This window comes from Protopterus annectens, chromosome 14.part0 (genome assembly GCF_019279795.1).
Source record: "Protopterus annectens isolate FY-2018-M chromosome 14.part0, PAN1.0, whole genome shotgun sequence".
In the NCBI taxonomy this organism is placed as follows: domain Eukaryota; kingdom Metazoa; phylum Chordata; order Ceratodontiformes; family Protopteridae; genus Protopterus; species Protopterus annectens.
The window spans coordinates 239,244,239-239,261,738 of NC_056748.1; the positions used below are offsets into that span (position 1 = coordinate 239,244,239).

The following is a 17,500-nucleotide window of genomic DNA, read 5'->3' on the forward strand; positions in this document are numbered from 1 at the left end:
GCTTTCAAATTCATTATCCACCCCTACTGAGCCATAAGGTCCACCTGTAAAGGAAATCATGTTTTATTGATCAGGTCACTCAACTCACCAGAGGCAGACATATTCAAGTAATTTAAGAAAATATGTAAATGGATTTTTTGTGATGTAACTGAAATGCTTATTTACTATACGTCTATCTAAGCAGAATCAGCACAGTTTTTCCATAACAGTATGTACAGACATTCACACATCTGAATTTATTTAATCCTAAGCTCTTTGTCTTGCTGTTAATATATACTAAAAGAAAATATAATTTGCACTGAAAATGACAATCACTTAATAAGCCAATTATGCTTTGTCTCTGCAGCTGTTGAATAGATGTATTATACTTCATTAGTTCTTGCTTTAAAGCACATTTTTACATTCATTATTTATGGACTAATCATACTATTAAAAATGTCTCTCCCATTATGCTTTAATACTTTTCTGTACATTTGCTCTCATTACTCATTTCCACCTTAGTCAGACCCTACTCCTTTGTCAGCCCCTAAAAAGAAGCAGCAAAATACTTTTTGTGATCGCCTTCACTCCATCTATCTGCATAACTTTGGGAATACTACTTGCATTAATGGGAACTTAATTCTAATGTTGTAGGTGTGTGTGTGTGTGTGTGTGTGTGTGTGTGTGTGTGTGTGTGTGTGTGTGTGTGTGTGTGTGTGTGACTCCTCCCCAAAGAACTATAATAGGTTTTTGACCAGGTCACCACTCACATTAATCATTTCACAGGTATCCTCCTCAGCCTCCGGATATAAAAGCTTACAGACCTGTAGCTGACTCATCTAAAGCCCAGTACCTTTTCCCTAATTTGACAGCCCAAAAAGTCGAGTAACAAAAAAAAGGTATCTTTCCCAATCCAGTGCTACTGTCTTCAGTAGGGAAGTGCCAAGCTGAGGAGCCAAAAAAAAAAAAAGCAACCAGTTTGCACAATTTATAGCACAGACAAAGTAAAATCCAGTCCACAAACAGTACTGGTATTCATTTTGGTACTGGCATTCAGAAATTCCAGAGCAGAAAGGAATACCAGTGCAACAATACCAATGAATGGCATCTCCCAATCACCCCCTAACACCTGCATCTGGGGTATCTCTCCCTTTACCCCACCTTAGCTACACATCTGCCAGATTATATGAATATGTCACATTTTTTCTACATCTTTTTCTCGTCAACCAACTGATACTGCCCTCTGCTTTGCAAGCCAAAAACATTTTGGTTCCAATGTCTAGTTTTCCAAACTTGGGGCTACACCACAGTGTAGCCTGTTGTGCAGCATCATCCTCGGTACGTCATGTAAGGATATTTCATTCAGTCCCTAACTCCATCCCTGGTGCTTGACATACACTCACACTTTTGTAAGGTCCTAAAATGCCTTCTTCCATTAATGTGCAAGTTTCCTAAAATGGATTTAAGGCTGCCTTCTGTGTGGTTTAGTACCACCAAACACACGACTCTGAGCCATCACATTACATGATCCTTACCTTTCTCTATCTCCCTCCCTCTCTGTTTCTCTCTAATAAGTCTTGGCACAGTAGTAGATTAGACCATCTCCCATAAGAATGAGAAACTCAGCATAAGATATTAATTCCCAGTATCCCACCATGGATTTGAATTTGGCATATATTTTTTTAATTCGGTCAAGGTTTGATACAATACACCATTAACGCCTTACTAACAAATGTGCATACTAAACTTTTATATAAAATGTATTTATAGGTCCACAGGCCCATCGATAAGTACTAGGTAATCAGTACATAGACCTTTTACTATTCTAGGCAAAAACCCACATTCAGAAAAACCTCAGGCCTCAAGGAGGGCAACATTAGATATGTCAGGAGAGAATGTGAAGCTGCTTATGTAGTTTTCTAGGTCTACCTTGAAGATGGCAAGGGTGTTACTCTGTTCGTCATGTAATGGAAGTTTGTTCCAAAGGTGGGAGAATATATAACTAGTGATATGACTATCACACCAATGTGTATTATTACTCTTTATTAGTTTCTTTAAGTTGGTATTTGAAATACCATTTGTTCTGAGATGGACTAGGAAGTCAAAGAGGTTTGGATCTTTCATGGCTTGACAGGCTAGACAGAAACCCTCATACAGAAGTCTATAAGAGAGAGAGAGAGAGAGAGAGAGTTGCCACTAATCTCTTTTTGTTAAAAAAATCTCTGAGAGCTGTCAAAATGGGGTATTACATTTAATAAAGAGTCTGCTTAGATATGAATAAAGAAGAATTAAGACTTGCTTGGATCTAGAGGAATGGCTTTGGAAATTAGATGAACCAAGCAGAAGGATTTATGAACCATTGTGGAGACATGATGATTAAAATATGAGAAATTACTGACAAGAGTGCTTAGATCCCTTATAAGAGTGCCTGACTGTAGGAACGTGTCATCTACAGGGTATGGAAAATGGTTTGCTTACCAAAATGAAAGATACCACATGTTTTCATATTCATTTAGAGACCACCTTTGCCCTTTCACCACTTTAAAAGATGGTCTAACCAATGCTGGAGCAACTGTGAGCCAGTGGAAGACAGAAAAACAATTCCCAATCTACAGTTGTCTGCAAACACAGAAACAAAACAAACCTTGATAAACAGCTCCAAAATCCAAGAACACACCGCAAAAAAGCACCAGCAGAAGCAGCAGTATTCCTTAACTTTTTATTCCACAGAACTGAGCGCTTTCGTCCTAGTGGAAGACTTCATCAGAACAAAGACACTCAGTTTTCCTCCAGATTTATGTTCGTCATTACACAAATAAAGAACAATTATTGGCAGAAATTTTACATAATTTCCTGCCTATACAGAATTCAAACTAGCCTTGTTAAAGTTAATACAGAATTCACAGCAAAATAGTGTTAGTAAAAGCACATATTTTTAAAAAGCATATGTTTTTAAAACTATACAAACAGTATTTTCACAGATTCCACAGTGGTGCAGCGGTAGCGTTGTTGCCTCACAACAAGAGGTTCTCCCATTCGATTCTCGGCTTGGGTTGGGAGTGCCTTCTGTGTGGAGTCTGTATGTCCTCCCCGAGGTCGAGTGGGCATTTGAAAGACATGCGTTGAATGGGCGTGCCTTCGTTGAAGGTTGGGCATCGGGCTGGCAACTCGACACCATAAAAACAAGCTGCCAATCATTAGCGGACCACAGTTCCGCTGTGGCGACCTCTAACCAGTAAAAGCCGAAAGACAAACAACAACAACAAACAGTATTTTCACAATTTACACTTTTTCCTAAAACCATTTTTCATTGAAAACAAAATTTATATATACAAAGTTTATACGTACATTTTCCATCACAATTTAGCAGCCCTTGCTTTTAATACATGACCCAGGGAAAGTTGCCCATTAAGCCTTGGGGATGGCCCTGCATTTAACCACAGTTGCCATAACAATTCATAGTACTCCAATAAAGTTTCCTATTGTCCACTCCTCAGGTTTGTTCATCTTGCTCTAATACCCAAAATGAAAATCTCCCATTTGGACAGTCTTTCGAATGCTCATAAAGTGCATTAGTTTCCATACATTTGGAAATTTCATAATGGAGTTCATAGACCCTAATTTTTAATTTTCTCTCCATTTTCCCCAAATAGTAGGCTGAACACATTTGACAGAACACTAAGTAAACCACCCCTTTGGATATACAATTAAAATAGTTCTTAGCTGTTAAAGGGTTCTTTACAGTACTTAACTGAATTTCTTGTCTATACACCATGTGTGTCCATTGATTGCACATCCCACACTTATAGGCCCCCGCTTTCTTAAATGAGTTCTTACCATTCTGTTTCCCTTCAAGTTCAATTTTATTGGAGTACCATGAATTGTTATGGCAACTATGGTTAAATGCATGGGCACCCACAGGGCTTAATGGGCAACTTTCACCAAGTCCTGGATTATAATTAAGGGCTGCTAAATTGTGATGGAAATGTATATATAAACTTTGCATATATAAATTTTGTTTTAAATGAAAAAATGGGTTTAGGAACAAGTGTAAAAATACTGTTTCTATGTTTTTTTTAAAACATATGCTTTTTAGAAACATGTGCTTTTACTAACACTACTGTCCTGTGAATTCTGTATTAACTTTAACAAGGCTAGTTTGAATTTTGTATAGACAGATAATGACATAAAATTTCTGGCCAATAATTGTTCTTTATTTGCAATAATGACCAATATAAATCTAGTGGAAAACTGAGTGTCTTTATTCTGATGAAGTCTTCCAGTAAAACAAGCGTGCTCAGTTCTATGGTAATACTCTTCTACAGAGGTTGTCATATGATTCTCTAGTACTTTTTGATAACCCCAAACATTCCCAGAGGTGGTTGCTGCTAAATGCCCTATATACCTGAATATGATCCCCTCTTAGATTTCTGTAAGAGACACTGTACAAGTTCAGATATTTTAGTCTTTCATAATAACTTAAATTTTCACATCCATGGATACCCTCGGTATACTTCCCCTGTACTCTTTCCAGTTTTCTCGTGCTTATTTTCTTATAGGGTTTCCATATTGTTATTCCATATTCAAGCTTGAATGTAACTAACAAACAATGACTTCATCATTTTTGATTTCCTAGACTTTTAAAGCTTTTTTTATACAATATAGTTCTATAACTATCATTAATCAATTGGTTGATATGACTAGAAAAACTCATAGCTGGATCTTACCCATATACCCAGGTCCTTAAGTGAGTCTACAGTTTCAGTCACTGTGTGCTATATTAAATATTCACCTTTCAATTTACATCTCCCAAATCTCATATGCGTAGTTTTTGATATATTTATTAGCAAATTATTCTACTGTGCCCAAATGGTCAATTTAATCACGTTATTTTGCAGACATGCCTTATCTGTGACACATGTAATCAGTTTAACCAATTTCAGGTCATCTGCGTATAGATAGAACACCTCAGATGAAAAAGTTAGGTCTGAAAGATACAATCTAAACAAGTAAGGGCCTAGGACAGAGCCCTGTGGGACATCCTGACTGTATCCAATGATTTCACCTGTCCAGTTGCTGTATGATACTTGCCATGTCCTATTTGTAAGCCATGCAGCTATTCATCTTATCAAGAGTACATCAATACCTAGTTGTTATAATTTAGTGATCAGTATTTTGTGTATGACCCTGTCAAATGCTGAAGTTAAGTCTATATAAATTACATCAGAGCACAATTTTTCATTCATAGCTATTATTTTGTTATACAACATCATGTTACGGGTGGTAATAGATCTGTTTTCAACATATGCATGCTGATATATGGTTTCAAGTCCCAACCTATCCAGTTCTGACAATAACTTACCAAATATTACCTTCTCCGTTATTTGTCCACAATATGAAAGTAGACTTAAGGGTTTATATGACCCTGGGTTTGCCCTTTCCTTTAAAGACAGGTTTAATAAGCACATGTCTTCAATCTTGAGGAATCTCCCCATATTTATATGACCTATAGATATAATGGTACTGTAAGTTCTTGCTGAAGTGTTCTCAGGTCATTGTTACTAATCCCGTCTCCTCCTTGCGTGTGTTTGGATCTAGTTAGCACAGTTCTTTTTCAATATAATCTAATTTTATTCCAGTATCTGAGGTTTCCTGGAAGTCAATAGGACAACTTATCACCCCTTCTGTGGAGCCAAACTGTTTTGCATAAGATTTTGAAAATATATCTATAATCTGTTGTGTCTGAGAATAAATGTTAGAATCTGCACATAGTTTATCAGTTTGTTAGCTATATAACACTGAATGTATTACTGCACACAATCTTATACATGCATCAGAAAAATGTCCATCACTCAAAGATACCCCACAGCACTACTCTACAGGTGGAGACCTTTGTTCAACCAATAAACTTTTAATAATCACAACACTAATGACTCAGCAGGTGACTCACTATACTCCCATTAAGTGACTCACTATACTCCCATTAAGTACTTAAATTCTGGAACACCATCCCAACATACCTAAAGTGGACCACAAAACTTTCCACATTCAAAGTCTTACTAAAATAACACCTAAACCACATATGGTTGTGCACATGCTCCTCACCTGGGTAAATCAATTTTCCTTTCTCAGCTCATACACCCAGTCACTTTATAATCTCTATGCCCTCCTACACAGCAAAGCTTTATACCATTCCTCCTTCTCAATAACCATCCTGTCTTAATCTCCACTTTACATTTCATTTTTTAATGACCCTCCCACTTTATCTACTTCTTTAAAATACTCTCCACCACTCTCTTATAACCAGGTTCTATGTTAATAAGTACCAAAGTATTCTTTCCACTAGTCCTTGAGTCATCCGCTTTACAATGCCACTGTCCTTCTTTTAGCTTCAACTATTATCTACCAACTAATGCTTCATATTCTTTACCTCAACTTTATTTATTCCTAACGTCTATTATATAACCCTCCTTACCCATGTTTTATAAGTCATATCTAATGTCTGCTTCTCACATATATTGCATGCAAACTGTTTGCATACATGTTTTATACTTGGAATGTAATATTGTGTATAATGTCACCACATGTTTTAGCTTCATATAGTGTCATAACAGAACAATCATCTGTTTGCATATAGATGTCTTAAGAACTATTTGTGTAAAGTATCTTTGTAAAAAAATGTGATTTGTCATGAGTATCATAACTGTATCTGCTGAAGATTTTCTTCCCAGGTCTCCACTCAAGATGGGCTTTGCCCAGTAGTACTTTCCCAGTGAACAAAGACAATTTAATAAAATAAATAAATAAAATAAAAACTAAGCCAGAAAAGGCAACATTGCAGTGGGCTAGTAATAGTCTGAAATGCTTCAGGGATTCAGCAGTAAGCTAGTTAAAAGACAAGTGTGTCTCATTTTTACTTCTGTTACATGCAGCTTCTCTAAGTTAAATCCACACCTCTGATAGAAGTTTTAGGCTACTTAGTGGGATGAAGGCATCTGGGTTAGCCAAATAGTTAATCCCATTTGTTACATACAAGCACAAGGGCAGTCTGTCTAGTAACTTTGAGATACTTGGAACCCTCCTGGCCTTCTTTTCTCCTGTTTTTATCAGAAACTTCCCAAATCTGAGCAGTGAAGTAGCAAGCATCTCCATGTGCAAATGATAAAACAAAGAAAGATCACCAATGTCTCTGGTAAATGTGCCACATATCCAAGAACTATGTGCACACCAGGAGTGCATCAAATGATGAACAGGTACATAAACCACAACAAAAATGCTAGCAGAAAGCTGTCCCCACAGTGAAGATAGCAGACTGCCTTCACTTCCTTGTTATTTGGGGAAAAATTAAGAATTATAAACAACAGTAGTAAACAGTCCAAAACTTAAGATGTTAAGTTTTTCCTATAAAAGTACTGAAAAAATAAACTTGAGCAAACTTAGTTACTGAAATAACTCCACTTTTATTTATGATAAGCCCTTTCATCTACCAATTGGACTTTATCAGATCAATTAAGTTGGTGGATGAACGTGCTGGAGACAGTTGTATCCTTGTGTCTCTGCTGTGGTTTATCTGCAAATTATACAGATTCTGTGATGAGCTGGTATCAGTGTCCTTACTTTCAGTGAATAAGTTTGTTCTTAAACAAACACGAAAGGCAGACACACAAACTTAGAATCCAAAAACCAAAGCGAGCAGGAAATATGTGGAAAAATCAATTTAATATTGTAAGCGCTTTCGGAAAGAGACTGTGCTTTTCCTTCTTCAGACCTAGAACACTCACATTCAAATGCTTATAAAAGAAACAGCAAATATCAATTAATTAATTAATTAGGATAAAAAGTCAAATTTTAAAGAAACAGACTCTGTTGTTTAAACTTTTCCAAAAAGTTGCAGCCAGAAACAGTACTATACAATCCTGCTGAACAACCCTTGGATATCAGGAATCCATACCAACCTACATTCATACATTTTAAATACAAATCTAAAATACCAGTTAGTTAATTTTTAGCAAGTAGTTATACAACTAAAATAACTATTTTAAAAAGGAATAAATATATGTGTTAAATACAAGAGGAAGATCCCAAATAGACAACAAGAAACAAATTCCATTTTCTAACTTCATCTTTTTAAGGCCAAAAGCCTTAAGAAACATTTGATCGAAACTGTTTCATTCAGACCTGGGGGCAAGTAAGCTGCAGTGGAAATTTGCCATCTTAGTTCTTCAATTTCTAGGTTAATTTGCCAAGGGCCACCTCTCACATCTGTACTTATATGTTTTAAAACTGAAAACTTAAAGGAGTGGTCCGGAAAATCAGCTATGTGCCTAGCCAATGCATTAGTTGTGTCCTTCCTGCTAATAGCATACATATGTTCATAAATGCGTTGTCTTAGCTTTCTCTCGGTCTTACCGATATAGAAAGCTTTACAACCTTGGCAACTAGCACAATACACCACTCCCTTAGTGTCACATGAAAATTTACCCTTGATTTTATATGGCCTGTCCCTGATATTAAATTGGTAGTTCGTGTTTAAATGTTTACATTGTTGACACCTTCCACATTTAAACATACCCTTGTTTTTATTTAGGGGTGTATTGGTGGAATATTGCAACAACATTTTTAAATTTTGCCCTCGTCTAAAGGTAATTTTTGGTTTATTACCAAGGACTTTGTGTAGAGATAGATCTTCTGTAATGAGAGTCCAGTTCTTATATAAAGTTTCCCTAATAAAAGAGTGGTCCAAATTGTATGTAAATAAAAAACTTGTAGAGTGGCAATTGATATTACTAGGTAAAACATCATTTACCTCCCCAACAGGAAAATCACTCTCTTCCAAACTCCCAATTATTCCTAGTAGAGGCTTAAAGCAGCCAGTCTGCCGTTTAGTAATAACCTCTATAGAAATATTAGAGACTAAACTCAACGGGTAACCCCTCCTTAGAAACATTCTTTCAAGCAGGCCACATTCTTCTATGAAATCAGCCTCATCTGAAATCATTCTGGCTGCCCTCACCATTTGCCCCTTAACCACTGCTCTCATTTGGTGGTAGGGGTGACAACTGGAAAAATGGAGAAAGGAGTTGGAATACGTGGGCTTTCTATAAATTGTACTTTTAAATCTATTTCTAACCACGTCTTTATGGATACTAATGTCAAGAAAATTGATGGTTTCATTTTCTACATTAAATGTAAACTCCAAAAAGTTAGTTGAGGCTGTGATTAATTCAATGAAGTCTTGCACTATTTCACTGGGGCCTTTCCATAGAATGAACATGTCGACTTGGTATCTTGTATACCAAGCTACGTTGTTCTTAAACATAGTGGTTCGAAAAAGAATGGTAGTCTCCCAATGTGCCATTATACAATTGGCAAAACTACCACCACAGGGAGATCCCATGGCTACCCCTGATTTTGGAGGAAAAAATCCCCCTCAAGCCACATAAAATTATTACACAAAACCAACTCTAACAGAGTAGTTACAACATAAATGATATTATTGTCAATTTTCCTTTCATGCAAAAATTCTCTAATCCATTCTATTCCCAATTCTTGGGGAATCACAGTATACAAGTCCTTTACATCAACTGTCAATAGTTTATAATCCTGTTTAAAAGGAATACTCCTGAGTTCCGTTAGAAAACTCCAAGAGTCTTTGCATATTTGTTGCTCATTCTCTACTAAAGGCCTTAGGATGCTATCAACATACTTGGCACATCCATAAGTAATAGACCCACGTCCGTCAACAATAGGTCTAAAAGGGGGGTCAATAAGCCGCTTGTGAATCTTAGGGATGCCAAATAGAGATGCCATTCTAGGGGCTGGCATTATTAGAAAGTTGAGCAAATCTAAGTCAATTACCTTTTCAATAAAAAGCTCGTCTAGTGCGGTCCTAATCTTACTATATGCCACATTAACCTCATTAAGACAGACCTGTTGATAAATCGAGTTTTTGAGGTATTCAGTCATACAAGACATATAGGTGCTGTGGTTCATACAAACAAGACCACCTCCTTTGTCTGGCTTCATCATTCTGATTTTACAGTCATTCAACAATCTAATAAAGTCACGTTCTTTTTGACTAATATTGTAACAGCCTTTCTTTGCTTTTAAACTAGTATCAAAAAAAGACCTAAAATCCAGCTCACACATTTTCTCAAATGCCATAATGTTAGGGTGAAGAGGTGGATTAAAAGTGCTAGAAACTCGTAATAAATTAGCAAAAGAAGATGGACCCATAGTAGCATTTAAGTTAATTTTCCGTACAAAAAGTTTGAGGTCCACTATAGTGTTAACCAAATTCATCCCAGAATCAGGAACAAAGGATAAGCCTAGTGCAAAGAAATCAATAATGTCCTGAGGGAAAGTTAAGTCTGAATAATTGTAAATATAAAAGTCACCAGCAGAGTTGGATAAAATTTGAGGATCTAAAATTCCATTTCCAACTACCTCCTGCGCTGGTTCCTTAGCTTTCAAAGTGTATCCTTGCTGGTTGGGCGGTCTCGAGTTGTTCTGACCATTGTCCTGGTGTAAGTGAAAACCCTGTTGTGACTCCGTTGTAGGTTGGTTATTGTGGTTACTGTTACAGGTGTTATTGTTATTCTTATTACCAACTGTCCGGGTGTAAGTTACAGGTTGATTGTTACCATTATTCCCATTGTTCCTAATCCTTTCACTTCTTCTTGGCAAACTCTCTTCTCTATAGCTGTCAAGTTCATGTTCCCCAAGGTTACCTTCTTCATTACTAACAGGGTTTTCATTAGGAACACTCTGAAGACTATTCGCAAAAACTGGTGGGGGTGGGGGGTAGGCAGTCCCAGAGGAATACTGCTGAACATCTCTTGCAATTTTCTTTTTCTTAGCACAAGCCAACTTGTTAATAGTGGCCTCAATACTGTTGAAAATCCTCATATATTCATATTTGTAGCGAGGAAAATCAACACTCGATGTTATGTCATGCTCCAATAGTTCTAGTTCACTTTTAAAAGCTAAAACCTGAGATTTGTAATGTTTGAGCAATGTTTTTATGAACTCAAAGCCCTGTCTATTAAACAATTCTAAAAGCTCAACATGAAACTCGGACTGGTTAACCAACCCGACAGGATACCTCCATTGTCTGAGCCCTTTCGGTATAATTTCTTTGCTCAGGCATTCTTCCAAGTATGAAATCTCTAGCTGCAGTTTCCTGCAGCGAAATAGTTTGTAGTCAAATAAATTAATGATAGATGAGAGATTAGTGGGTGTGTTCACTTGAATTGAACTAGCAGTGAATCCACTGTTATTAAAGAAAAAATTCTCATTACCTAGAAAGCTTCCAAGAGTTGGTGCCATTTCAATAAGGTTCCTGTTGTTACTAACGCCCCCAGTCTGGTGCAAAACTCCAGTCGGAGGCGTTGGCTGTGGTACCTGCGCATTCCTACTCCCTTCAGCTGTAACCCCTTGGTTTGAATCACGATTACTTCGGTTGTTAGAGCAGGTCAAACTCCCACTGCTGATAGTCGATAAAGTTAAAGTACCCCCAGGTACATTAAGCGAAGGAGGTTGCTGCATACTAGGATTCCCTTGCTTGGCAGAATCTGCCAAACTATCAACCTTCTGTGTTAAGCTCTCCACACGTCCCATAAGAACTTGCAGCAAGGCTGTAAGATTACCAGCGGCATTCGCCTCTCCAGATCCAGGATTTACGTTGCTCCCATCATTCAGGGCAGGCTCATCTTGTGAAAAGAGAGAGCCTTGTGAACCTGCTCCACCTTGGTTTGCCATAAGAACCCAAACAAACACGAAAGGCAGACACACAAACTTAGAATCCAAAAACCAAAGCGAGCAGGAAATATGTGGAAAAATCAATTTAATATTGTGGCGCTTTCGGAAAAAGACTGTGCTTTTCCTTCTTCAGACCTAGAACACTCACATTCAAATGCTTATAAAAGAAACAGCAAATATCAATTAATTAATTAATTAGGATAAAAAGTCAAATTTTAAAGAAACAGACTCTGTTGTTTAAACTTTTCCAAAAAGTTGCAGCCAGAAACAGTGCTATACAATCCTGCTGAACAACCCTTGGATATCAGGAATCCATACCAACCTACATTCATACATTTTAAATACAAATCTAAAATACCAGTTAGTTAATTTTAGCAAGTAGTTCTACAACTAAAATAACTATTTTAAAAAGGAATAAATATATGTGTTAAATACAAGAGGAAGATCCCAAATAGACAACAAGAAACAAATTCCATTTTCTAACTTCATCTTTTTAAGGCCAAAAGCCTTAAGAAACATTTGATCGAAACTGTTTCATTCAGACCTGGGGGCAAGTAAGCTGCAGTGGAAATTTGCCATCTTAGTTCTTCAATTTCTAGGTTAATTTGCCAAGGGCCACCTCTCACATCTGTACTTATATGTTTTAAAACTGAAAACTTAAAGGAGTGGTCCGGAAAATCAGCTATGTGCCTAGCCAATGCATTAGTTGTGTCCTTCCTGCTAATAGCATACATATGTTCATAAATGCGTTGTCTTAGCTTTCTCTCGGTCTTACCGATAGAAAGCTTTACAACCTTAACTAGCACAATACACCACTCCCTTAGTGTCACATGAAAATTTACCCTTGATTTTATATGGCCTGTCCCTGATATTAAATTGGTAGTTCGTGTTTAAATGTTTACATTGTTGACACCTTCCACATTTAAACATACCCTTGTTTTTATTTAGGGGTGTATTGGTGGAATATTGCAACAACATTTTTAAATTTTGCCCTCGTCTAAAGGTAATTTTTGGTTTATTACCAAGGACTTTGTGTAGAGATAGATCTTCTGTAATGAGAGTCCAGTTCTTATATAAAGTTTCCCTAATAAAAGAGTGGTCCAAATTGTATGTAAATAAAAAACTTGTAGAGTGGCAATTGATATTACTAGGTAAAACATACCAATTTAATATCAGGGACAGGCCATATAAAATCAAGGGTAAATTTTCATGTGACACTAAGGGAGTGGTGTATTGTGCTAGTTGCCAAGGTTGTAAAGCTTTCTATATCGGTAAGACCGAGAGAAAGCTAAGACAACGCATTTATGAACATATGTATGCTATTAGCAGGAAGGACACAACTAATGCATTGGCTAGGCACATAGCTGATTTTCCGGACCACTCCTTTAAGTTTTCAGTTTTAAAACATATAAGTACAGATGTGAGAGGTGGCCCTTGGCAAATTAACCTAGAAATTGAAGAACTAAGATGGCAAATTTCCACTGCAGCTTGCCCCACAGGTCTGAATGAAACAGTTTCGATCAAATGTTTCTTAAGGCTTTAAAAGATGAAGTTAGAAAATGGAATTTGTTTCTTGTTGTCTATTTGGGATCTTCCTCTTGTATTTAACACATATATTTATTCCTTTTTAAAATAGTTATTTTTAGTTGTAGAACTACTTGCTAAAATTAACTAACTGTATTTTAGATTTGTATTTAAAATGTATCCTGATATCCAGGTTGTTCAGCAGGATTGTATAGTACTGTTTCTGGTGCAACTTGGAAAAGTTAGAATTATAAACAACAGAGTCTGTTTCTTAAGATGTTGACTTTTTCCTAATTAATTAATTAATTGAGTAAACTTAGTTGCTGAAATAACCCACTTTTATTTATGATAAGCACAGTTGTATCCTTGTGTCTCTGCTGTGGTTTATCTGCAAATTATACAGATTCTTTGATGAGCTGGTATCAGTGTCCTTACTTTCAGTGAATAAGTTTGTTCTTACTTGTAGAAGTCAGAAAACTGATTCTCTGAGAAGGGAATGCTCCTCATTTCAAAGAAAATAAAGAAACATTATGCGCACCTTTTAACAACCCTTTTTTTATTATATGGTGCATTCAGATCTGTTACTGTGTCATCTACTACTCGGTGCCAGTCCCTAATGTTCTGCCCCATGCCCTTAGCTCTTCAACTGATGAGTTACCTACAGCGGCCAATCCACACCCTCCTCACAGTAGCCACTCCACGCCCCTTCACAGCAGCCAATCCACGCTCCCCTTAGCTGTTCATTTAAGTGAAGAGCAAACAAAAACAAAAAGTCTTTGGTATACTGTAGAAAGCCAGCTGGTACTTTTGAACTAATCAGCTTCCTACAGATGCTACTCACCCGATAGATTCTTAAAAAAAAAAATAAAAATAACTTAACTGTCGCAAAATGATATCAGCTTTCTACACAAACCGCTAAACTATCTTTCTATATTGGCATTTCAGTACATAGGCATTCTGCAGGAACTCTCAATTATACCCCCTAACACTTTGTACTTGGGGTGGTTGCCCCCTTCTTCCCACCCTTGCTACACTACTGAGTGCATTCACAATTATTTGGCTTTCAAAACTGTAATCTACAACTATTTTATGAACAAAATAGGCAGATGCATTTATGCAGAATACCTTAAACAAAACTGACAACAAACATTCTGTATTGTGAACTGATTCATTTTGAAATCAGTCAAATGTATCACTTATTTATGACTAACAAATGATGGTTTGAGTGAATCTGTAGTGTTATAAGATAGCAGCTAATTATATTTAATGTAACCTTCAGAACTGTATCGTGTACTGTTACATATGTACTTTACCCATACTGTGGTATCACATGCTAGTTTTACCCAAGTAAGCTTTTCCCAAATAAGAAACATTCCCAAATGTAAAAACAGTCTGTCAGACAAAATGGTTGAAGGAGTTCAGAAAATTATTAATGTTCTCAGTAGCATTATCAGTATCCACTAACAATATGTACAGGAAACATCAGGACACAAACTCCTGGTTGAGCTGAGCTGCTTTCAATGCACTTACTTGCAATGAAGAAGTTCATTCTTACTTGTAGGAGTTCAAAAACTGATTCTCTGATTATAGACAGTTTAGGAAGGCATGGACAAGGCAAAAGGGCATTGGCTTAGTAGGAAACCAGGTGAAAGCAGACAGTGGGGCAGGATATAATGATTTAGACAGGATCCATCGAGTGGTACTGAGACAGCCACTCCTAAGTCCACAGTAGAAAGGCAAATAGCTTTAATTAGTTGGAAAGGGAATTTTGGAAGAGTGAACAGAACATGTGCAGTAATGGGGAGGGTGTAGCATGAAGGAAAGTAGATACTACAGACAGAGAATGCCAGAAGGGAATATTCTGCAATGAAACAGCTACAGACCAGAATACATGAATATGAAAAAGATACTGCAAGAAAAACAGAAACTTGTGCAACTAATAAATGAGAACAGCATATGGTTATCCTAAGATATCACCTGTTCACAGATTTTAGGAAAGGCATGACTGCTGGAAATGTCAATCCATGACAAACAAACCATGAGCTACGATGCAGCAGAGCAATTGAGAAGGTTGCATAAAGGAGGTGACCATGTAACACAATACAAATTAAGGTATCCTTACCATCAGAATAGAAATGAAATAAGGGCAATGTTGGTGACTAGGTACAGCTTATCAACCACAGACAACAGCAAAAAGGCCAAGAAAAGTCTGCAGGTCTGGAAAAAGACCAAAATGTTCATGCTCAGAGGGAACTTAATGGAGCATCCCAGCATCCAGATACACAAAGGCAAATGACAATAGCTATATCTATGGACTGGGTAATGTAAATGAAATCCATGGCACAAGAAACTAGGAGATCCTAGAAGCAGTATTCTCCAAAGCAAGAGATGTAATTGAACTGACAGGTAGAACATCTTTAGGTAACTGTGAATATGTCACAGAGTAGTTTACAATAGGGGAAGTGGACATCAGTTAGAAGAGCAAAATCATACGAAGAATACAGCAAGCTGGCTATACCACTGATGTAAGAGGCCAGTTTCAGAAGCCGTTGGGTGACTGGGAGTTAAGTGGGGGAACTGAGCTCTGTGGGATAAGATTAAGATGATTATTCTCACAGCAGTGGAAATTATCTTGTCAGGAAGGGCAAGATCAAGAGAAAGAAAAAAAACAATGAACTACAAGCTGCATATGTTACGTATGTAATGGCAGACTTTTAAATCAAAGTGTTGTGTGCATTGGCCTGATTTCCACATATTATTTTTGGTTGATAAATGGGCTGGAGTGTTCCTGCTCTGCATCACCTGTCTAAACGTGTCTCTCTCTCTCTGGCCTGCCATATCCAATTCCTTCCACCACCTACATCACTTCTTTTATCCATTCTCAAACCACCAGTGTCTTCCACCATCCAATCACACTCTATCTTCCTCATTCAAATCTACATCACTAATTAGCTTTCCCATTCTTACCTGCGCCAATGTAATTTCCTTTTACTTCCCCTCTTCCATCACTCAGTAACATTCGCTCTCACTTGGTCAGTTTGTAGTCATCCTTGACCTCCCCACTAACTAAATATTAGTAATCCAAGTCCCCGCCTTTCTTGTACCTCTGTATAACTACCTGCAGATGTTCAGTTATACTCCTAATTGCCTTCCCAGAACATATCTCCAATATTTCCTTCAGCTGAAACCAGATTAAATTCCTCCTTAACCATTTGAATACAACACCATAGCCTCTAAACAACTATCTCAACAATAATATAATTTCAACCTAACTTCTGCTTTAGACATACAAGACTTAAAATCAGCTTACTAGTCAACACTAACTATTCAGTATTAGACTATGGAAGAACAAGCAACATCCAGTCAGGCAACAATGCAAAACAAACACAGCATAGTTACAAATGTTACTTGTTCACATTAATATAATATCTACACTTAACTGACCTTTCTTCTTTACTCCCTGCTGACTAGCTACGAAGTCCTACTTAACAAAGCAAGTGACTGCTACCCAAGTACACATCAACTCAATATAAAAACAACTAACAGAACAACAACAGACTTATAACTTCTAGATGTAACACTATTGACATGTTCATTCCAAAATGTGTACCAGCAAAACAAATACAAACAATTAAGCAAAACAGATGCAAACAAACCTTAATTCAAACATCAGCATAAAAATAAACACAAATTACTTCTAAAATGTGGGGATATTCAGCCTAAACCAGGGCCTACCATACATAATACTGTCTTAAAAACCTACTACTCGATATTAATCTCCCTGGCACCTCAATGTAGGAAAAGAGTCCAATCAAAACACGCCCCACAGCTTTCATCACTAATAAAAGAGATAAAGCACAAAATGGCTAAAGCATGAAAAAATGACCTAAAAAACAACAATATACAACAATATCTTCATGCAGATGAACAGAGAGGTTAAGGACGCAGTTGGTACAAATGAAAAGGTGTACCCGAGACTCATAGAACAAGGAACTAAATTAAAAAAGTAGTATGAAGAAGCAATAAAAGGAGCATTTTGGGTACTAAAAAATCAATGTCAAAAGTAGAGAAGGAACTTAACCAAAAGATAAAAATAAGGGAAAAGGCTTTTTTCACACAAAAAGTGACAAAAAGAATACAGATAGGTTAAAGCTCTTGAAGCTCATTAAGGATGAAAATGACTATAGTCAGGATACTGATAAGGTAGATGTGCATAAATATTCATGAAAGAAAAAGA

At 36.9% G+C, this 17,500-nt stretch overlaps 1 protein-coding gene across 1 annotated transcript in view; it reads right to left on the bottom strand.

The window, feature by feature from the left end:
* HSPA12A (heat shock protein family A (Hsp70) member 12A) overlaps positions 1-17,500 on the bottom strand; it is a 956,869-nt gene that overhangs the window by 10,410 nt on the left and 928,959 nt on the right. Inside the window, exon 10 of the mRNA XM_044055963.1 lies at positions 1-44. This exon is cut by the window's left edge and continues 215 nt beyond it. Within this exon, the coding sequence (XP_043911898.1) occupies positions 1-44 (44 nt within the window). The remainder of the gene's footprint in view (positions 45-17,500) is intronic.